This window comes from Bidens hawaiensis, unplaced genomic scaffold (assembly GCF_021521415.1).
Source record: "Bidens hawaiensis isolate Kalapana, Puna unplaced genomic scaffold, B.hawaiensis_p1.1 tig00019962_1, whole genome shotgun sequence".
NCBI classification, from domain to species: Eukaryota; Viridiplantae; Streptophyta; class Magnoliopsida; order Asterales; family Asteraceae; genus Bidens; species Bidens hawaiensis.
The window spans coordinates 268,022-291,084 of record NW_027493037.1 but is presented as its reverse complement, the minus strand read 5'-3'; the positions used below and the strand labels follow the sequence as shown (position 1 = coordinate 291,084).

Here is a 23,063-nt window from a genome sequence, read left to right as displayed (position 1 = left end):
GGGAGCAACTATTGTCGGTTGTAGCTACATTACGATTCGTGTGTTTGTCTTTTAAATTTGTGACCTTTAAAGTCAATCTTTCGTCTTTTTATATAGAATGATACGCGGGTATAAATTTAGGCTTAGGATCCTCCCATACAACTAGGGATCCTCACACACCATTTTTTTTTTCTATACGGCTCATATAAGGCTATATTGTCGTATAGCACATGAATCATGTCAGTATGTGTTGGATGCTTGTCGGTCATTGTTTGTAGTGCTTCGTATAGGCCTATACAAGTCGTATAGACAATTTTTTGGATACAATTTTAAATATTAATACGTTGATATCTTACATTTTAATGTATTAAGTACATAGTGTGCTTGGCTAAATATGATATTTTAGAATATAATAAATTTGTTTATTAACATTTACATAACATACTCGGCTAAATAATTTGAAGTTGTACCCCATGAACATTCGTGTAAGATTATATTATGTTACACTTTATAATAGTCTACGCGCAATAATCAATCATAGATTAGGCAAACAAGAAAACATTTGGCCAAAACATACTAATAAACATCTGCCACATACATAAAAATAAAAGTACACCCCAAAATACATCATGTTCCAAACACATGGTCCACATACATAAAACTAAACAGTTCACCCTAAAATATATCAGCTTAATCTTATCAACCATCATAAAAATCTTTCATGTTTTAAGCTTAGATACCCGAAAATCTGTCTATACGGGTCGTATAGCACTATACGGCTCATATAGGCTCGTATAGTCGTTTTTCGGCATAGCTTAACAGTAGTGGTCAAAGGCAGACTGACTTTTTCTGCAAAAGTTTTCTACACGGTCGTATAGCCCCTATGGGACCGTATAGGTTTTATGGCGTGTCAGGGAGCAATACGAGCCATTAAATACCTATACGGCTCGTATAGGCTGCAAAAAACCTGTTTTTTTGTCCCTTATCAGTCATGCGTAGCCTATACGGCCCGTATAGCCCTATACGAGGCATGTCCAGTCAGCGTGGGAGTGATGCATGAGGATCACATCTCTAAATTTATAGAAAACAGTATATTCTTATCAAACCCAAAAACCATAAAATTAAATATATATATTTTTAAGTGTACACCCATTTGGTTGTAAATCACGCATTTTTACCGCTGCACCAAACAATTAGTTACCTATTTTGATGTTATTCAGGTGGTATTGGTTGGTTGGATAAAAATAAAAATAAAAATTTGCGTACAAAAGACGGAAGTGAAAAAGGATCTGGAAGAAAACACGGAACAAAGTAAAGACTTGAACACAATGGCGGCAATACTATTCAATCAAAACCCATTTGTTTAATCAGTCAACCAAAACTCTTGGCATATATTCCAACATTATTCTCCTTAATTCTTTAATCCAATAATAATAATAATAATAATTTCTTCATCATCATTCGATTCCCCCAGCTGAAACACCATAATCCGGTCAACGCCTATGAAACCATGCTGGAGCTCAAGCTAGGGTTCCGATTATTCATAACCTTAACCTCAATATTTTTCATCCAGTCTTCTGAATCCAGATGCACCAGAGGCTGTGATTTAGCCCTTGGTTCCTACTACGTCGAATCAGGAGATGAACTCCTTCAAATCTCAACTCGCTTCGCCACCACCCCCAACGATATTATCAGATACAATCCAGCCATCCGTAGTCAGGATAGCATCATCTCCGGCACCCGGATTAACATCCCCTTTTCGTGCGGGTGTATTAACACTCAGTTTCTAGGGCATGTCTTTCTTCATAATCTTAGCTCTGGAGACACGTATGAGAAGATTGCACAACAGGATTATGCCAATTTGACGACTGCGGCCTGGATTAACAGTTTTAATAGTTATGGTGAGTTTCGGATACCCGATTCCGGAACGCTTAATGTCACCGTCAACTGTTCGTGTGGAGATACTTCTGTTACGAAGGATTACGGTTTGTTTGTGACCTATCCGCTTCGTCCTGGAGAGACTCTTGAGTCGGTTTCGTCGGCTGCGAATCTTAGTTCGGAGTTGATTCAGAGATATAATCCTGGTGCTAATTTTACTCAAGGAAGTGGATTGGTGTATATTCCTGGAAGAGGTTAGCAGCATCTGCAACTGTTTTTTATTTATTTATTTTTTACGGATGGATGCGATATTAATCTTTCTTGTTTTTACATGTTTACCTTTTGTTTGATTTTTGTAGTTTATCCTTAGTTTTATTGCTAATATATAGTCCTGTTCTTGGCTAGATATTATGTGATCTAGAGATATATTATTCTGATGGTTATAACTTATAGGGGTGGAATCTGGTGCAATTAGCTTTTAACGTGAGAAGTGTAAGAAATATTAGAGTAATTATGCTAAGTTGCTAACACTCGAGTAATTATCACTAAGCTATAGTTTTAAAATTATTATTTTTTTAGTCCCTTGGAAGTGGATTGCTGTATATTCCTGGACGAGGTTAGCATTTGGAACTGTTTCTAAATGATTATTTTTTTACAGATTGATGTGATATAACGGCTTGTCATCATTCTTGTTTTTACATATTTACCTTCTTTAGATGATGTGTCCCTTTTTGGCTTTCTCATATTCCATATTTATTTGTAGTTTATCGTTAGGTTTATTGCTGATATATAGTCCTGTTTTTCACTTAATATTATGTGATCTAGAGATGATGTTATTGCGTTAATTGATGGAAATTGTGCATATTTATGTCAAAGTTAGGAGCACTGCATAGGAAATTTAGTAAATAGTTAAATACCGACCTTTTAGGAGATTAATGTGTAACAGAGGACCAAAAGAATGAAGAGATTATGAATGGTTTGCTTGATGAAGAAGGCTGATATGTAAGAGATGAAAGACATGCATCTTTTGGTTGTATATAAAGCTTATTTGGTTGTACGTAGAGCAACACCTCACATAAACGAGATGAAGGAACATAGATATGGTTTTACATTCCAAATTTTGCAATTAGTGAATAAGACCAGTAATTGAATGTGGGTAAAGCTATCCGAAAAAAGTTACGCTTACAAGTAACAACAGCATAAATTCGACCCTTATATTCAACCATGAAAAAACATCAAAATAAATATGATAGAAACCGACATTAGTAAGTGTCTAAACTCTAATGGCAATAGTTTTATTAAGAGCATCCACATCCATAAACTTCTTCAAACCAATTCAAATCTCCACCTCATCGCCACATCATACTCTAATCATTTCTTTAAAAAAACCACCACTTTTTACTCCACCCATAAACCAATAAAAACCTCCACCTGATCTTCCACATCATTACCTACTTTTACTATTATTTAATATTTAATAAATTACTTTTACAATACATTAATTTTATAATATTATTATTTAAAATTACTTTAAAAATATTTAATATTACCAGAAAAAAATAATAAAATTAATGTTTAAAAAATTTATATATTTTTCGTGCACTAATTTTTTATTTTTGAAAAGAAAAGACTAAAATATTAAAAAAAAACTAAAATATTTAAAGAAAACCATACATTAACTGAAATCGACAAATTACATGAAACATAAATTAAACATACATCACATTAAAATGAACATAACATAAGAAATACACGCTCATATATTGGGGTGGGAGTATTTGAGAAATTTTGATGTGTAGATTGTTGTATTGAGTAGTGAAACGTGTTATTTATAGTGTGATAGGGTTAAATAATTTATTTATTTATTTATTTTATGTAAACATAATTATATTATTATTGTTATTATTATTAGTCTAAAAATATTATTATTATAAAAAGGAGTTATATTGTTTTGCAGCCAAACAACACAACTTTCCCCCGAAAGTCTTCCCCACCACCGCTACATATTCCTCCGGTCGTCTTCCTACGGTCGTCTTCCTCCGTCTGCCAAAACCCACCTACCCACCGCTCACCGCCTGCCTCCGTCTTCCTCCGTCTGCCGCCGGCTGGGTGACCCCAACAACGCCGGGGCGGTGATTGCCGCCTGCCCACCATGTCATCAATTTATTGTTTTTCACTTGATGGTGGGCCCATTTCAAACTCCATCACAAACATTTGTGATCTCAAACAAACATCCAACCCTCCGTTTTCCTCCACCGGTAAAAACCGCCGCTCGTCCGTTTTGCTCTGGTCCACGTCAACACAAACCTCTCCACGTCATGCCGGTGGAGATGCTCTAAGGAATATTGGGTTTAAATAATCCCAACTATGGCCTATTGGTAAATATCAGTCCCAACTTTACACTTGCCTGCTGACCGTCCCAACTATTGATGTATTTGTTTTTAACAGTCTGCGACTAACGGATGTTAACTCCGTTAGTCCATTGCTGAGTTGGCTATCCCAGCTGTCAAAAAACTTCTTACGTGGAAGATTACGTGGCGGCTGACTGTGTATTAATGATTATTAAGATCTTTTAAGTATAACATAAACAAAAAAAAACATATTCGTCTCTTTTACCCGAAGAAGAACAAACCCTAATTTCTTTAGACGAAGAACAAACCCTAATTGCTTGACGATTGAACTCAGATGGGTGATAACATCAACATCGACTTCAAGACTGGTGGGAAATTTGATGTCAATCCTCCAAAAATTGCTTATGTCGGCGACGGTTTTTGTTTAATTCATGAGATTCAGTTGAAGGGGTAGGAGAGGGTGGCGTTTCCGGCGATGGTTGCAGATGAGGCGATGGTGGCGGAGTGCCAACATGGCGGTGGTACAGAGATCGAGCAGATGTTGCAGGTACAGAAGCCGAGTAAAAGTTGCAGGTGATGGCCGGAGAACATGGTGGTCGCCGACAATTTTTGTTTGGATCTCCACTGCTGAAGGCCGACGAATAAAATAATGGTGGGGGTGGTGGGTTCCAGTGGTGGGTGTAGGGAATGGACATGGTGGTGGTCATGGGTTCCGGTGGTGGTTGCAAGGGATGGACATGGTGGTGGTCTTGTGTTCCGGCGATGGTTGCAGCGTGTGTTCCGCAATGGTTGCAGGGGTGGTGGGTTGCAAAGAGTGGATCTGATGAAGATAATAGGTTTGGGTTTATTGATTGTCCAACAAGGCAGCCTACTTAGCATCAAATGCCACGTAATGTTGCCACGTAGATTTGTTTTGACAACTAAGCGTGCCACGTAAGCATTAGACTAACGGAGTTAGTCATCCGTTAGTCGCGGCTCGTTAAAAACAAATACACCAATTGTTGGGACTGTCAGCAGGCAAGTGCAAAGTTTGGACTGATATTTACCAATAGGGCATAGTTGGGATTATTTAAAATCAATATTCCTTTTATTAAATTAGCTTCATTTATTACTTTTGTCAGCAACATATATATTGTAAATTGATCAATTAGCTTCATTTGTTTGATGTTCAATGCTCTATTCATTGTTGTTTGCTAGCATTTTGTTTTCTACTTACTCGGTTACGTTTTATAAACATGCAACACTTAGCATTAAAATCATTAACTAGATTTTGAAATTTTACTTACAAAATTGGTTAACGGGTGATGTTTTGCTGTTTCGCAGATGAAAATGGAAATTATCCGTCCTTAAAAAGCAGGCATGTTATTAACTAAACTCGATAACTATTATTATCATTTTTAACAACTTTTTTTCTTCCAAATCCTGTTATCTTTTGCAGCTCAGGTTTACCAGGTGGGGCCATAGTTGGAATAGTTATTGCAATAGTAGCTGTGTTGCTGTTACTTGCAGGGTGTTATTATTTTGGATATTATAAAAAGAAAAAGGCAGAATCGAGTTCAGCATTGTTAAAGAATGCACAGGTTCAACTTATGCCTGATCAAGGTATATCTGATTTGTGATTCTCTACTGCTTGTCATCTGTTTTGCCAAGAGCTGGCGGTCAGGTCAGGTAGGGTGGGTCGGGTCGGGTTGGGTATGTGCCAAAACATATTTGGGGGTTGAAGTAAGCTTGGTTTTTAATACAGGTCAAAAGGGGGTAATTCGAGTTGATGTGATTTGCAAATACGTTTTTCTTTTTTCATTTAAAAAAAATAGTGAATGTGTTGGTTAGGATTACAAATCCAATCAACCCAAATCAATGCGCTCATATGTAAATGGGTCGAAGTGGCACTTCTAATTTTGCCTTGTAACTATGAATTACAATATTCTTACATGGAAAGTTTCTTTATTTTGGTAATATGATTTATTTAAAATTAAAGTTTTTACAAGGCGGCTCTTACGATCTATAACAAAACACTATTGAGTGGTTTTAGTGTTCAAGTTTAACAATTCGTGAGATCCTTCAATTCTGTGAATTTTACAATTCTGATGAAATTCATGTTCTACTTTCATTTAAATAGCATTTTTTGGCATATAGCATAACATTTTAAATCTATCTTTCATAAATTTTCAAATCTATCATCCTTAAATAAATATTTTTTGGGCCTTCCATATTATGAGGCCTAAAGTTTCAAATAAGAAGTTTGATTTTCATAAGAAGGCTAGGAAGGAGGGTATTTTAATTTTTAGTCTAACACTTTAATCTCAAAATCCACTTATTTTAATCTCAAAACCCACTTATATTCATTTCAAAAACCCACTTACATAAAACCCACTTACATCTTCACTCATCTCCCACAACCACTACCACCCCACCGCCCACCGCAACCACAACCGTCACCCACCGCCGCCACCTTGCCGGAAAAGTCTGAAAAAACACAGTGGAAAACACTATGAAAAACACAATGGAAAAAACACTATGAAAAAAAAAACACAATGATAAAAACACAATAAAAAACACAATTGTATGACACAATGTAAAAAATACAATGGAAAAAACACAATGAAAAAAAAAACACAATGAAAAATCCTATTGTATAACACAATTTTGTAAAACACAATTTGGTAAAACACAATTTGTAAAAAACCCACTAATTTTTTTTTAATTTTTATAATACAATATGGTACTCATATAAAAGATAAAAAGACACTCGTTATTATGGTGAATTTGTTTTTCAATAAAAACGTCGTAAAAAAAAAGTTATGGATGTTTTAAAATGATGGGGGAATTTGGCATGTGCCTTACATGTGGAGAGAGAAAGTCAACAAATTTGTTATTCCTTTTATGCCCTTTCCCTTACGGTCACACTTGATTTCCACATAAACTAATCTCAACCCTTCATATTCAAAATCAATGGACAAGATTACTTCTTATCCTTCCTACAAAAACTATACTTCTTATTATAACCTAACCCTGAGTTATGATTAATCACAAAAATAACAAAATTATCAAATGAAATAAACTCGGGGCAAAAAAGTAACAGAAGCTGTTTTATATAAAAGAATACCTCGATTAAGATGGCAAAATCAACAAGACCAGTTATATATCCAAGACCGAGACGAATAATCCTCCCTGCACAAGAAACTATAAAAAAAAATGTAAATGGTATTCAATCTACAAAAAAGGTTTAACCAATTGTTAAAATACTAAAATGCCCCTCAATAAAAAAAATTATAGAAGAATCTTGTGGACCCAAATCAATGCCGTTAATATTTTTGAATCACTATCAAGTACCTTTCTGAATGTAATTATGCCAAAAATGTTTTGTTACATTTATTATGGGACAAGTGAAATTGAAGTTCTTGCAGATATTGTGGCAATTTTGTCCCTCTTAGGGATAAGGGCGTCAATTTTAGTTATATATTTCACTCGCCAGTCAGATTAAAAAAATAACTAACTGGAATGAAAATGGGTCAAACGGACTGAAGGCCACCCAAATCAAACTGTTAAGTAGTGTAATAATACATAGTTTATGAGTTATGACTTCATGATGATATATAATTGATTATGTATTTATAATTTATAAATAAATATCTTTTGGGCCTCAACTTTATTTGAACACGGATGTAAATCCAAAGCTACTTTACCATCCATCTTTCACTTTTCATTAGTATCAAAGCAGCAAACTCATATTACTGGTAACTGTGTGTTGACTAATTTACTTGTGTTGTGTTGCAAACATAGCTCGCAATGGCTCGTTGGTTAGAGGTTCAGAGTCTAGTGGTGGTCCTGCTGGTGCCTCACCTGGGCTTACGGGTATAACAGTTGACAAATCTGTTGAGTTCTCATATGAAGAGCTTTCAACAGCTACAGATGACTTCAATCTTGCTAATAAGATTGGTCAAGGTGGTTTTGGTGCTGTTTACTATGCTGAACTCCGAGGCGAGGTGATTTTATTCTTTCAACTCGTAGCTGAACTTATGAGTCCGCGTTAAGATGTTATTTAATGCCTATCTGGCATTTTGTCATGTGGCTTTTCTAATTTGTCAAATTTTTTCAGAAAGCTGCAATCAAGAAGATGGATATGCAAGCATCAAGAGAATTTCTAGCCGAACTAAAGGTTTTAACGCATGTTCATCACCTTAATCTGGTAAGAGGTGTTTTAAGCATATCCATATTTTTGTCTTCATAATGATATATGAAGTCTTATGTTTTGATCACATATCTAATGCAGGTGCGTTTGATTGGATATTGTGTCGAGGGTTCCCTTTTCTTGGTCTACGAGTATATAGAAAATGGGAACTTGAGTCAGCATTTACACGGATCAGGTCAGTTAAGTATAAATATCAAAATTCATTTACAATGCTAAATGCATCCAAACAAAAATAAGGTTTTTTTTTTAATTATCATTTCCAGGAAGGGACCCGCTACCATGGTCAACCCGAGTCCAAATCGCCCTTGATTCAGCACGGGGTCTCGAGTACATTCATGAGCACACCGTCCCTGTATATATACATCGTGATATTAAATCAGCAAATATACTCATCGACAAGAACTTTCATGGAAAGGTATGCATATTTTGTTTTTGTTCATTTATATGGCTATCATGGTCCTTTCACATTGGCTAACCACGTGAGGCGGTTCTGATTTACTGGTGTCACATGTCTACTGTAGGTTGCAGATTTCGGTTTAACAAAGCTGACTGAAGTTGGAAGTAACTCTTTGCCTACACGTCTTGTGGGTACATTCGGTTATATGTCACCAGAGTAAATCTTCTTTTCTTTGTCACATTTACTCAACTTGCATGTCTTTTTACCAAAACGTCCCTAACTAATATATTTTATCTAATATCGGATACAGGTATGCACAGTATGGTGATGTGTCTCCAAAGGTAGACGTGTATGCATTTGGGGTTGTACTTTATGAACTTATTTCAGCTAAAGAAGCCATAGTCAAAGCAAATGGTTCTGTTGCTGAGTCAAAGGGTCTAGTTGCCTTGGTGAGTTTTATTGTGTACATATATTATTATTATTATTATTATTATTATTATTATTATTATTATTACTGTTAGTTTACTAAATACCAATTAACAAGTTTAATCTTTTTAATACTTTGCAGTTTGAAGAAGTTCTTAGTCAGCCCGATCCAAAAGATTACCTGGTTAAAATGATTGATCCTAGACTTGGGGAGAACTACCCTCTTGATTCAGTTCGTAAGGTAAAGTTTATATCATAATTATCAAAATAAATAAACAAATAAAGTAACTTTTTTAAAATAATAATAAATATTTGTGAAAACTTGGTTGCAGATGGCTCAACTTGCGAAAGCATGCACACATGAGAATCCTCAATTAAGGCCAAGTATGAGATCTATTGTGGTCGCGTTGATGACTCTTTCATCATCAACTGAAGATTGGGATGTTGGCTCATTTTATGAAAACCAGACTATTGGGAGCCTCATGTCTGGCAGATAGTGACCGAAAATTATAATACTTTCTTTTGTATGTATGTATGTATGTATGTATGTATATTTTTCTTGATTCTTTTAAATTGTGCATGTAATGTAATGTAATGTATTAAGGTACCGAGTCGAATATTGTATGTATTTATTGTTTTATGCTGAGGATTATTTGACATAATATGTATGGAAAATTGGAAACAAAAGAAATACATTGTATGTTTATTTTTTTTTCATACACTTGAGGTTTCATTTTATATTCATTTTTATATGTATTTTTTTCTTTTATTGATTATTATGTTAACAGTAAATCATAAACAGTCATAAAAAACAAATTAAACCAAACTCAATTCTCATTATTCAACTTCTTTGAATTCATGGTCGCTATATTTCATAAAGTTTTTAGTAGTACATACAAATAAAGTTGACATCACTTCAAAAAAAAAATTCAGACAAAAATGAACAACATTGAAAAATCATTCTCACCTCTAACTACCATACTACTACTACCTATCAAATTTAAACTTTCATGTGACATGATACCAAAAAATAACTAGATAAATGTTTCATACAATTGAATGAGCTCAAAACCATCAAAAGGCCTCAACACCTCCACGAGGCTGCATGCGGGACCTACCACCGGCTTCTTTCCAGCCTTTTTGGCGGGCCCTTAATTCCCACATTGCAGTCTGTTCTTTTTGTGACACTAAAGCTGCTTCCGCCTTTTCACGGGCTTCTTCACAAGTTTCCATTCCTGAGTTGCATTTGTCTGCCTCCTTCTGATATTGTGATGTCAGCTTCTTGGCCTCGAGTAGCGCCATGTCAGCACGCTGCTGACTTTCTATAGCTTCGGTCTCACGCAAGTTTCAGTTCCTCTGAAAGAAGCTCTGCAAAGTTTTTTTCTGTGTCTTCGTTCACTTCTGGATCGCGTTTTGCACAATCTGGTTATAATTAGAATAAAACTAATTTAATTAATAGATTTTACAAGCAAAAATGATTCTTAAAAAAAATTAACTAAACCAATGTAACAAGATGAAGTGATGAACACTTTGGTATAAAACAATTCTAGAAAAGATATTATCTAAAGAAATTCAACAATTTGGACTAATATAAGGACACCAAGTAAAACATAACATTAAAGTATTTATCTTACACTTTTAATAAGTTTTATAAATAAGCATGAGCCCGAGCTTCACTAAGCTAGCTCGAGATGGCTCGCAAGCCTAAACAAGCATATTACTTACATAATTTTCATTTAATATTATATATGTATTTTATAATAACTATTATTATTATATATAGAATTATAATAAAAATAACTAAATAATATATATTACATTATATATAAAAAATTATAACTGAAATATATTACAACATAACTATAAATGCGTATAAGTTAACTAATAAATAATAAATGAGCCGAGATCGGCTTGTTTCGTTTACACCCCTAGTAATACTAACCTGTGAAGGAACTGTTGGCGAGTCCTGCAAGAAACACAGAACAATTATCAAACTTCAACTTTGGTTTTACAGTAACAAATGAGAGACATATACGAGAAATGTAGGCAAATTAAACATATGCTTTAAACCATTAATACTACAAGTTTAAGAATCTTAATCAAAGTCAGGTAATTATTTGATCAAAGTCAGGTAATTATTTGATCAAATTTAATGCCAGAAAGATATTTGTAATCTTTAAACTCACACCCAAAATGCAAATGCTAATAGTAATAATTAATTCTTATTTCAAGATTTTGCAAAAACAGTTCAATGTCAATTTCTTTACAAAAACTAAAAACCCACCAAAAGCTCAAAAAATCGCAATTGCAGTTGCAGGGAGGACAAGATGCGGAGGAAGATGCTTCTACAAGACGCCAGTATAGAGGCGGAACCAATAGATAGCCCACCAAAGACACCCCCAAGAACACCATTCCGAACTTTGCCACCCTCCAACTGCAAGATCCGGACCTGCTGGGTACCATCACTATCTATCAAAATGCTAATTGATTGATCTTGAGGAAGATCAAAACTTTGATATGATGAGAAAATTGCAGAAATGGTCCCTTGGTATTCCGGTGAAAGAACTTATTAGTTCGGGTCATGTTCGTTTATGATAAAATGTTGCATAGTTTTTTAAATTGGTGGCGGGTCAGGTTAGAAGGCATAGATGGATCTTTTTCAATTGGTGTATCCGGATGGCCGGACTTTGTTGGTTGTTATAAAATTTATATGTTTTGATAGGAGTTTTTATTTTTGTTGTATTTTACTATTTTCATTAAAAGACTGATAATAAACTGAATATTTATCTAGTTCTGATAATTGGTATTTGAACCGTTTTTATTTGAGCTGGTTGGACGAGATTTCACTACTTTTTCCAATGAATCATGTTTTATTTTACTATTTTAAACATTCTATTTTGTTTATTTAAGTCTTTTGGCAATATTGTAAACTCATACAAGTTAATCAACCAATGTTTATGTTGTGTAATTTAATTTAAATTAAACAAAAGGCAAAAAATTTTAGAATACTTATAGATAAGTGTTGCAAGTAATTTTGTGATTTATGCGATTTATGGATACTTAGAAGGTTAAATGATGTTATAGTGAAGATCGGTCGATTATGGGTCGTACTCACAATTGGCCTTCCCTTAATAAGTCATATGTTTGAGAATTTATTTACATGTATAAAAGGGTATATATGGGAAATTACTTTAAAAAATAAATCAATCCTTATCCATAAGATTTCTTATATTCCCTCTCGTTGAATGCTAATTTACGAATATGCATCTAAAAATTTGAAGTCATGTGAGTATTATTAGAAATTATATATATATGTAATGCAACGCTTCGTAAAACACTCCAGAGCCCAGTTTTTATACATGACACGAACGGAAATATATAAATTATCGAGTAAACATATATATAATTTTAAACGACAACTTATTTATTAATATATCTTTTTAGACAACAACATGATTTTTTTTTTGAAACTCATATTCATACGCAAACAAAGTATTAAAATACATAAACTTACAAAAAATGATTTTACATAGTAGAATGTTTTCGATGAAATTATAAAACTTTAAAACATAAACTTTAAAAAATCATATTAACGAAAAACAAACAAACTTCACTAACATTAGTCTGGAAAGCAAGCAAATCAGAAAATAAGCATACAGGAAAGATTCCTGATAAGCATCCAAGAATGATTCGAGCTTCTTTTCTTCTTGGACCGGGAACACAGTTGATAACATAAACATTCATATACACCAATCTAACAAACATAGTGACTAACGACTACGAACACTGTTTTTATATTTCATGTGAAAAATCTTGCACCATAATAAGATGAAGCACGTCCAAAGCACATTTAAGAACCAGGACCAAATCGAAACATTTTTTAAATGACATGTTTTGACCAGAACCGAATCGTTACCTTTTGAGAATGACCAATTTTAACTCGGACCAAATCAAAATCTTCTTAAATTGACCCGTTATGACCCGAACAAAATCGATACAATTTTAAAAAGACCCGTTGAAACCCGAACGAAATCGATACCTTTTTATATTGATTCGTCGACCAGAACTAAATTGATACCCTTTTAAAATGTCCCATTTTGACCCGAGCAAAAGCAAATTGAAACATTTCTAAAATGATCTATTTTCATAAATGAAAATTGAAATAATACACTTGAAAACTAAGGAGAAAAATTAAGGGTAGTACATATAATGTTCTTAGCTTTTGAAATCATTTCTACCAAATACGAATTCATTATTACGGGCTATGAATGTCCAAAAAAATATAAAGCTTCAATAACTTCAACACACTTGAAAATTTAAACTCATATGAACCTTTCACTTAATTTGTGAACACTCCATATTCTTCAATTTTTCAATAGGCACTAAAACCAAACACCACACAAACTAAATACAAATTGAAACGAAACTAAATTGAAAAAATACTAAAACAAAACCTAAAAAAAAAACCAAATACCAATAAAGCTAAAACAAAAACCAAAATGCAATTGAAAAACTAAAACCGATAAATCTGAAACAAAACCAAAAACATGCAAAAATTGTAAAAACCAAAACGAAAAACTGAATAAAGTTAAACCCACCTAAAACGAAACTAGAAAAACAAAATCGAACCGAAAAGAAACTGAAACAAAACAAACTTATAAAAACTAAAACCGAACAAAAATCAAAAACCGAAATAAAACCAGAATAAAAAATAACTACCATGAAACTTAAAAAATACCCAAACTCATTAAGGAACACATGTATTATTATTAATAGTATAGTAGATTAGAATATGTTGAATCTATACCTCTATTAAAGAAATTAAGTTTTTGGACACTTGTCCTCTTATAATTAGTCCATAACTATAAATCCATATATATATATATATATATATATATATATATATATCATTCTAATAATTTATTCATAATTAAATAAATCAAAAAAGAATTAAAATACAAATGTTTATGATCATTGGTCAATGATTTATTAATTTACATTGAATTCTATGTTTTATAGGAAATTAATGCTTGAATTTGTAATAATTTATTCACAATTAAATAAAAAAAAAATTAAAATACAACTTATTACAATTCATTATAGTGTATAACGTATACATATACGTATATGACATATTATTCATTTTTCGCGTGTGTGGTAAACGGTTCTTTGATTTACTAACCCGTGTTTAACATTTCTTTTTTTATTTTAAGAAAATTTATTTTTTTACAACCAAATCTTAGTCTTTTTAAATTTATATTTGAAGTCTGTGACAACATTTTTTTTTTCTAAATATCATTTTTATACACACAAAATGTAATATAATAATATCGGTATGAATATTTTATTTTTAAAATAAATCACACCAAATTTTGGTTTGTCATTTAGAATCAATAGTGTATAAATATATCAAAAACTTATTAAAACGTCATATATATAGGTTATTATATGAAATAACTGAATTTATGTATTATATATATATCACATAATTGTCAAGACTTAAGGTGGATCTTTAAAACATCATTTATTATTTTTAATATGTTTTATGAACAATCTAAATTATAAGTAATTTAATTAAATTATTTCTAACACATAACCATTTTCTTACACAACAACTCATAATCAAGTTCAGAAATGTTAGATAAAGAAATAATGAATTACTTGAAGACAATGTTGGATCCTCAAAATTCTTTGGTTCAAGGATGCTGGATGGTAAGTGACTATTTTTAAAACGATCCCGGTATGTATTTAAAGTTATGTATTATTAGAAAAAGGCAAAAAGATGCAAGGACTTACGACCTGCTAAAAACTTCTAAAGTTGTAGGTTAATCATTGGTGATATTGGTGACACAATAGATAAGCACGATATAATTGTAACAACTTAAAGCAGATCTCTAGCAAGAGTTGGAATATATATGAGACATGTTTTTATTTATGGTCAACTATATGCTGCTTTATCAAGAGTGAAGAGTAGAGATTGTATTAAAGTGTTTATTTTGGATAAGCAAGGTTAAGTTACAAACAAGACAACAAATATGGTTTATAAATTTGTAATTTTTAAAGTTTTAAATTATGTTTCCAAACAATGTAATATGAATATTCTTTTTAGTAAGTTTATTATGTTTTTAAGTACTTTGGTTGCATGTGAATATGAATTGCAATTATATCAAATAATTATCCCGATAAACATATAAACAAATTTTTGTCATCTTAAATATGTCTTTAGTTGACGATTTCTATATTTTCACCCGTGTCGTACACGGGTCAATAACCTAGTATAATTGATTTGAATGTAATTTAATATAATTTTAAATTATTTTATTAGCAAGAAATTACGAGAATGCATATTATTTACAGAAAGAGTGATTGCTTTAATAGTATAGTAGATAGATAGATTTGAAGTTACATGAACGTTGTAAAAAACGTAGAGGTTTGGAAGCAACTATTGACTTCATCAAAGTGGGGGCTTGTACCACCCAGAACGTACCCTGAGCAAACGGTCCAAAACGACATCTAGTGTGAACGAGCCAACTTCGTCTCAAGCATTCTTGGCTGCTCGTTCTCGTATAAACTTAAAAGAGTTTGATACGGATTTAGAGTTTGATGAATCGGAGGAGATACCTGTCTGTCCCGTAGTGATAAAAGCAAGGTGGTGGCGAGAACCAAAGGAACCTCGTCAATAACGACATCTACAATGAATCCTGAAGTGAAGGCGCACTTTTAAAGTTTGGACTATAAATTTGCCAAACTTGTCTCGAATAAAAAAGAAATAAAATTTGAAGAAAAAAAATGCAAGAAGGAAAAAAAAAACTAATGGATGAAGAAATTAAAAAAATGCATTTGCGGAAATGATATTCAATTACCCGGGAAAGATATTTCGAATCTAAATCCGATTGTTGCGTTCTTTTCAAGGAACGTAAGAAAGCAAACTGAGCCAATATAATGAAGGGGAATTTAATTTGAATTGTTGTGGTTTTTTTTTTCTTTCTAATATTGGTTTGTAAGTTTTTATTTTAACTTAATTTAAGTAGTTTTAATTTTTTATTTGCTATTTACATTTTTGTGTTGCTTAATTAAAAAAAAAACTAATTTAAGGTAAATGCTAGTTATTATAACGCCTTAATTAACAGGCTGGATATTTAAACCTCACCATCTATGTGATAGTAACGTAACAATTTAATTTATTCTTGTTAGTTAAACTACAATACAACTTATTTCTAAGTCACATTTTGACAGTAACGAGTAAAAACTAATAATAATGCAAATATATTTAAATTCTTTTGCATGCGATTTGAAAGTAAATAGTCTACAATATAAAAAATTATAAGCATTTAGTAAAACAGCCATTTAATTAACTTGTCGTTGACTCTTCGCAGTTAGTTTCGTATTGTTTTCCGACTTCATAAATATAATTGTTACAAAAGTGACACCACCAAACCTCCTTGTGGTTTGTTGGTGTTCAAATTCCAATTGAAAACAAAGAATTTCCATGTTCGAGGCTAGGTATCATCCAAACACAACATTTTAAGGTATTCAAAAATACCTTTTTAATTTAATGTTGACAAAATATTAAAACTCCTTTATGTTTACACGTTTTTTTAATTGTTGTCATTTCGCAAACTTAATGACAGAAAACATCATTTATGCTTCAAACCCATATCACGTTACGTCCTTTGACACTAACCCCGTTATTTTTTCTCGTTAAATCTGGTCATGTGCAAGACACATGAGGGTAGTTTGGTAATTTTACAACTTATTTAATCATTAAAACTAAAAATATATTTATAAAAAAACATATAAACTCTCTCTCTCTCTCCTCTCTCTTCCCCCCCCCTCTCTCTCCCTCTCCCCCTGTTACACTCCGGCAGCCACCGCCATTTTCGCCACCCCTTCCCTTCTGATGGCAGCACCAAACTTGTTTCAGATCTGGATTTTGAAAATCGGGTCTGAGTTTGACCGACTAGAGATCTGAGTTTGACCGACAACATTAAACCTTGTTTCAGATCCATCAAATCGACAGCCGCAAAACATCAAAACTGCCCAACAAACCCAAATTGATTTTTGCCCCAATTTTGTGTTTGTGGTGGCGATTGGAGGAGTGGCGATGTTGTTGGTGGCGATTGAAGGAGCGAAGGTGCCGTGGTTGGTGGCCATTGGAGAACCAGCGGTGCTGGAGTTGATGGCGGTGCATCTGGCGGTGGCTGGTAGGTGTGGTGGTGGTGGTTTCTGCTGCATTTGGAGGTGGTTGATAGAAATGGTTGCATATTGTATGTGGAGGCGTGTGGCTGTTGGTGTGGTGATTCTGTGGTATGGTGTTGGTCTGGGAGCGGTGTTGGTCCGGTGGGGGTGTAGAGAGAGAAGAAAGGGAGGCGGGTGACGATGATCAAGGTTGTGGAGATGCGGTAGTTTACCTAGTTGGTTTAGTGTGGTGGTGGCGACGAGTTATAGAGTCGAGTGACGCTGATGAAGGTGGCGGCAGCGGCATGTGGTGGGTGGTGGTGGTAGTTGTGAATCCTTAGAGAGAGAAGGAAGATGGTGGTCCTGGTGGATGATGGATGGATATAAGGATTTTTTTGTTTTTAAGTATTAAATAAATAAATGATATGTAAAGTTACAAAACTACCCTCATGTGCCTTGCACATGAAAAGATTTAACAAAAAAAATTAACTAGGTTAGTTCCAAAGGACGTAATGTGAAAGGAATCTGAAACATGAAGTATGCTTTCTGCCATTTCTTTTGCGAAAGGAAGTCCACTGAAAAAACGATTAAACATAAAGGACGTCTTTTGCTGTTTTGTCTTTAATGTTTTAAAAATCAAATTACTGTTCATTGACATACGATTATGTTTGAGTGTTGTATAACTCGCTATTGGGCTTTACACCTCACATAATCTCCCTACATGTTTTATATATGCGGTTTCACGTATCAAACTTTCCCTTTCCTATCAAAACTGAAGGAGAAGAGAGACTGACGATTGAGGAAACCACCGCCATCGTTTATTCTCATCCTGTGACATCTAATCATGTTATCAACGGTAGGGGGAGGCCGGCGGCTGTTTATAGGTGGTGGTTGGGTTACAGCTGCTTTGTTAACTATGGTTGTGGTTTCGTATCGCCATATGTGTTGCCTCATCTTTGTTCTCTGCTTTTCGTCTTTGTATTACGAGTATTCTGTTTTCAACTTTTGTTAGACGACGCCTACTGTAGCAGCGGATTTTCTGGTACATTCATTGATGATGACAGGGATTTCTCATTTGAGATGTGTTTGTCTATTTATTGCTGGTAACACCGTCTTTGTCTTTTGATTTTTACAACTGATACGGTTTATTTGAGACAACCGTCAATCTCCCAAGAACACAAGAGAAGAAGAGAAAAGAGACCCAAAATAATAATTCTTTCTTATTCTTTTTTTAAACGAGATTACAATACATAGGAAAACAAAGACATAAAAATAGAAAAAGATAAACAATAAGGAAACATAATTTGACTACCATAAGGAAACTAAATAAATATTAAATTTAAATAATAATAATAATAATAAACGTATTCATATAATGGGATCGTATCAATTCCCGACCCCTTGAAAACGTCCTTGTCCTCAAGGACGGAATGTCGTAGCCATGACGGGGGCCTTACAGGTTGGTATCAGAGCATAAGTTCGAGAGAATAAGCATCCTACATGCTTAGACTCGAACAGAGAATGGGACGAAAAGAGGAAGGAAAGAAGATGCCAGTCAGGGAATGCCATGTGTCACTCAAGCAAGCTTAATACGTGAATCCCTTACGTATAATGTAGGGATAAGTAAGAGGTTTATATGAATCGTTTAAGATAGAATTGCTTGCTTATGTTTGAAATGTTTGACTGTTTAACTGCATTAAGTAGAACCGAGCCCAAGTAGACTCACGAAAGGAAGTGTATAGGACACGGAAAGTAGCGTGAGCAGCTAATCCATGCTGGCCACTGTTATTACCTGCAGCTTTACTATCCTTGTACTAAATAATTCCTCACGTGACGATGTTTGTGTTTTTTTTCCCCTTAGAATTCAAATGGCTGGTGCTAAGACTACTGGACAATGGGGACGCACGGGACGCCGTGGTAGGCCACGTGTTAACCAAGTACCTCCTGAGGAACCCATTAATGAGCAGAGTGAAGAACGAAGCATGACAGTGAGAGAAGAAGAGCAACAGCTCGACCCTACTATTCAAGCTGCGATTACTCAGGCTGTTGCTGCTGCAGTGAAGAATCTCCAATCAGATAAGTCTACTGGAAGCCGTACTGAGACTGTTGAGAAGACTGGTGAAAGTAGTTAAAAGGATACTGAGACTGAGGATGAGGCATCAAGTGAAGTTCCTCATGTGAAGGTTAATGGTGACAAGAGAGGCCGAGGTGGTTGCTAGTACAGAACCTTCAAAGGTTGTGACTCAACCCAGCTAACTGGTACTGGTGACGCGATCGCTACTCTTCAGTGGATAACCACGATGGATAAGGTCATCCGCATCAGCGAGTGCTGTCCCAACCAAGCTGTGGGCTTCGCTACCAAATCATTTGCTGATGAGGCTATGTTTTGGTGGGAAACTGTTGAACAAAGGAAGTCTGCTGCTGAGATTAAGGCTATGAGGTTGGATGATCTGAGAGAGATGGTGTTGAGGAAGTTTTGTGCTGATTCTGAGGTTTAGAAAGCAGAGATGAAGTTTCTGAATTTGAAAGCGGGAAAAATGACACACCGCGAGTACACTACCGAGTTCTACCGTATGTCCAGGCTGGTGCCGGAAATGGTGAACACGGAAGCCAAGAGGATCAAGTGTTATATCAGGGGGCTTCCACAGAACGTCCGCACACTGGTCAAGGCAAATAGACCTGCTACCTTTGATTCCGCGGTTGAACTGGCGGAAATTGTCTATGATGACTTGGCGGTGGACGACGTTGTGGTGGAAGTGAAGAAAGATAAGAAGTGGGATAATCAGGGAAAGAGACACGGTACTCAGTTATGGAACCCCAAGGATAAGAAGCAGAAGGTATGGGAAAGGAAATCGTGTAAGACTTGTGGGAAAATTCATGGTGGTGAATGCAAGTGGGGTGCTGGTACTGATGTATGCCATAAGTGTGGGAAGCCTCATGGAGAAGAGTGCAGACTTGGGTCAAACGTTTGTTTTAAGTGCGGGAAGGTGGGGCATTATGCTCATGAATGTAACACAAAACCCACCTGCTACAAATGTGGGAAGACAGACCATATGGCTCGAGAATGCACTGAGGGTGAAGCTGGAGGAAGTGGGAAGAGAGACCCTGAGAAGAATAGGCCGAGGACCAGGGCTTACATGATGACATAGGAGCAAGCTAAACAAATTCCCGATGTTGTGACAGGTACATTTCTCGTAAACGGTCTTTTTGCTTCTGTTTTATTTGATTCAGGTGCTAATAGAAGTTTCGTAGATGTGCCGTTTTGTGAGTTAGCTAAAATGGCATGTTGTTGAGTGCCTGAAACGTTTATGGTAGAAACAGCTAGTGATACCTCCGTTAGGATCTTGAGAATGGTGAAGAACGGTAAGATAGAATTAGAAGGATGTGAGTTCCCTGTTACTCTTTATGTAATGACCTTAGGACGGTTCGATGTGGTTTTGGGAATGAATTGGTTGTCTAAGTTTGAGGCTCAGATAGTGTGTAAGAGTAGGTTAATAAGGTTAAAGTCCTTGGATGGTTGTACAGTGACGGTTTATGGTGATAAGGAAAGCAAGGGGCTTAACGTCATTTCGATGATGAAAGCCGATAAGATGTTAAGGCGAGGGTGCGGTGCCTACCTGGCGTATGTTGTCGATGCTTCGGCGGAGGAAAAGGAAGTGAAAGGTGTTCCTATAGTGTGTGACTATCCCGAGGAGTTCCCTGAGGACCTTCCGGGGTTGCCACCGGAACGAGAGGTAGAATTTCAAATTGAGTTAGTGCCAGGAGCACAGTCCGTCGCGAAAGCACCTTACCGATTGGCGCCGCCTGAGATGAAAGAATTGATGTCCCAACTGCAAGAACTCCTCAACAAAGGTTTCATACGACCGAGTGTTTCCCCGTGGGGCGCGCCGGTGTTGTTCGTGAAGAAGAAAGATGGAAATATAAGGATGTGCATTGACTATCGTGAGCTAAATAAGCTTACGGTGAAGAATAGATATCCGTTGCCATGGATTGACGACATGTTCGATCAATTACAAGGTGCTAGCTAGTTCTCGCGGATAGACCTTCGATCGGGCTATCATCAATTTAAAGTGAAAAAGGCTGACATTCCTAAAACAACGTTTCGGACGCGGTATGGGCACTACGAGTTCCTCGTTATGTCGTTCGGTCTAACGAATGCCCCCGCGGCATTCATAGACATGATGAATAGGGTATGTCGGCCAATGTTAGATAATTAGGTTATCGTTTTCATCGACGACATACTGATTTATTCAAAAAGCGAGTCTAATCATGCTAAGCATCTGAGAGAAGTATTGGAAGTTTTGAAAGACGAGAAACTGTACGCCAAGTTCTCGAAGTGCGCGTTCTGGTTGTGTGAAGTGCAGTTTCTAGGTCACGTAATCACTCCCGAAGGGATTACTGTGGACCCAGCTAAGATTGAGGCAATACAGAATTGCAAGACGCCGCAAAATCTGACGGAGATACGCAGTTTCTTAGGGTTGGCTGGTTATTATCGGAGATTCATTCAAGGTTTCTCAAAGATATCCGCACCGTTGACCAGTATGGCCCGAAAGACTGTGGTGTTCAGTTGGGGTAGATTCCAGGAAGAGGCGTTTGAAGAATTAAAGAAGAAGCTCACGCAAGCTCCGATTCTTGTCTTACCCGACGGTAATGAGCATTTAGAAGTTTATGCTGACGCTTCATATCAAGGGTTAGGTTGCGTGTTGATGCAATGAGGAAAGGTCGTAGCTTATGCGTCCAGACAACTGAAGGTTCATGAATGTACATACCCGACGCATGACTTAGAGTTAGCAGCTGTAGTACATGCTCTTAAGATCTGGAGACACTACTTGTGTGGTACCAAATGTACTATCTATACGGATCACAAGAGTTTGAAATACTTCTTTGAGCAGAAAGAATTGAATATGAGACAGAGAAGGTGGCTAGAGTTGATCAAAGACTATGACTGTGAAATCAAGTATTGCCCGGGAAGGGCTAATGTAGTTACTGACGCCTTAAGCCAGAAGAATGAGGAAGTGTTAGCTACAGTAAGGTCTTATAAACTGATTGTCAACACATATCTCTTTACAGAAATCAGCAAGGTTCAGATGGAAGTCCTCGCCGATGAAGGGTTAGTGAAGAAAGAGAGGATTTATGGGCAACAGACTGAGTTGATCGATAATACGCAAGGCGTAAAGATGAGATTCGATCGAATGTGGATTCCGTGCCATGGGAATCTCAGAAGTCGAATTTTGGACGAGGCTCATAAGTCTCGATATTCGATTCACCCAGGATCTAACAAGATGTATCAAGACTTGAAGAAAGACTACTGGTGACCTGGTATGAAGAACGAAGTGGCTGATTATGTCAGTAAGTGCTTGACTTGCTTACAAGTTAAAGCAAAACATTAGAAACCGTATGGGAAGCTACAGCCTCTAGAAATACCCGAGTGCAAATGGGAACACATCACTATGGATTTCATAACTAAGCTACCGCGTACAGCTAAGAATCATGATACCATCTGGGTGATTATGGACCGTTTGACTAAGAGTGCTCACTTTCTGCCTATACGAGAGGCCATCTCGAGGAGGAAGACGTTTATGTACCGAGTGAGGATGAAGAGGAGGTTCGTGCTATTAGTGTATCTACTCGGGGTTGCTCGTATGGTGACTTTAAGAAATGT

General features: G+C 35.5%; 2 protein-coding genes and 1 pseudogene across 3 annotated transcripts; 2 read left to right on the top strand and 1 right to left on the bottom strand.

Moving 5' to 3' along the window:
* Positions 1–1,489: 1,489 nt before the first annotated feature.
* Positions 1,490–9,798, top strand: LOC143559662 (lysM domain receptor-like kinase 3). The gene is made up of 11 exons (XM_077048169.1): positions 1,490–2,111; positions 5,532–5,565; positions 5,647–5,810; positions 7,992–8,194; positions 8,308–8,397; positions 8,482–8,575; positions 8,664–8,815; positions 8,922–9,013; positions 9,108–9,246; positions 9,366–9,464; positions 9,556–9,798. The coding sequence occupies exons 1-11, from the start codon at positions 1,490–1,492 to the stop codon at positions 9,718–9,720; spliced, it is 1,854 nt and encodes a 617-aa protein (XP_076904284.1). The 3' UTR covers positions 9,721–9,798.
* Positions 9,799–10,272: 474 nt separating this feature from the next.
* On the bottom strand, positions 10,273–11,635 carry LOC143559656 (uncharacterized; annotated as a pseudogene). The gene is made up of 3 exons (XR_013139979.1): positions 11,497–11,635; positions 11,166–11,189; positions 10,273–10,645 (listed from the first exon to the last, which is right to left on the bottom strand). The product of XR_013139979.1 is annotated as an uncharacterized LOC143559656 (transcript).
* Positions 11,636–22,305: 10,670 nt separating this feature from the next.
* On the top strand, positions 22,306–22,716 carry LOC143559655 (uncharacterized). Its single transcript, XM_077048163.1, has one exon. It carries the CDS (start codon positions 22,306–22,308, stop codon positions 22,714–22,716), a length of 411 nt encoding a protein of 136 aa, XP_076904278.1.
* The last annotated feature ends 347 nt before the right edge of the window (positions 22,717–23,063 follow it).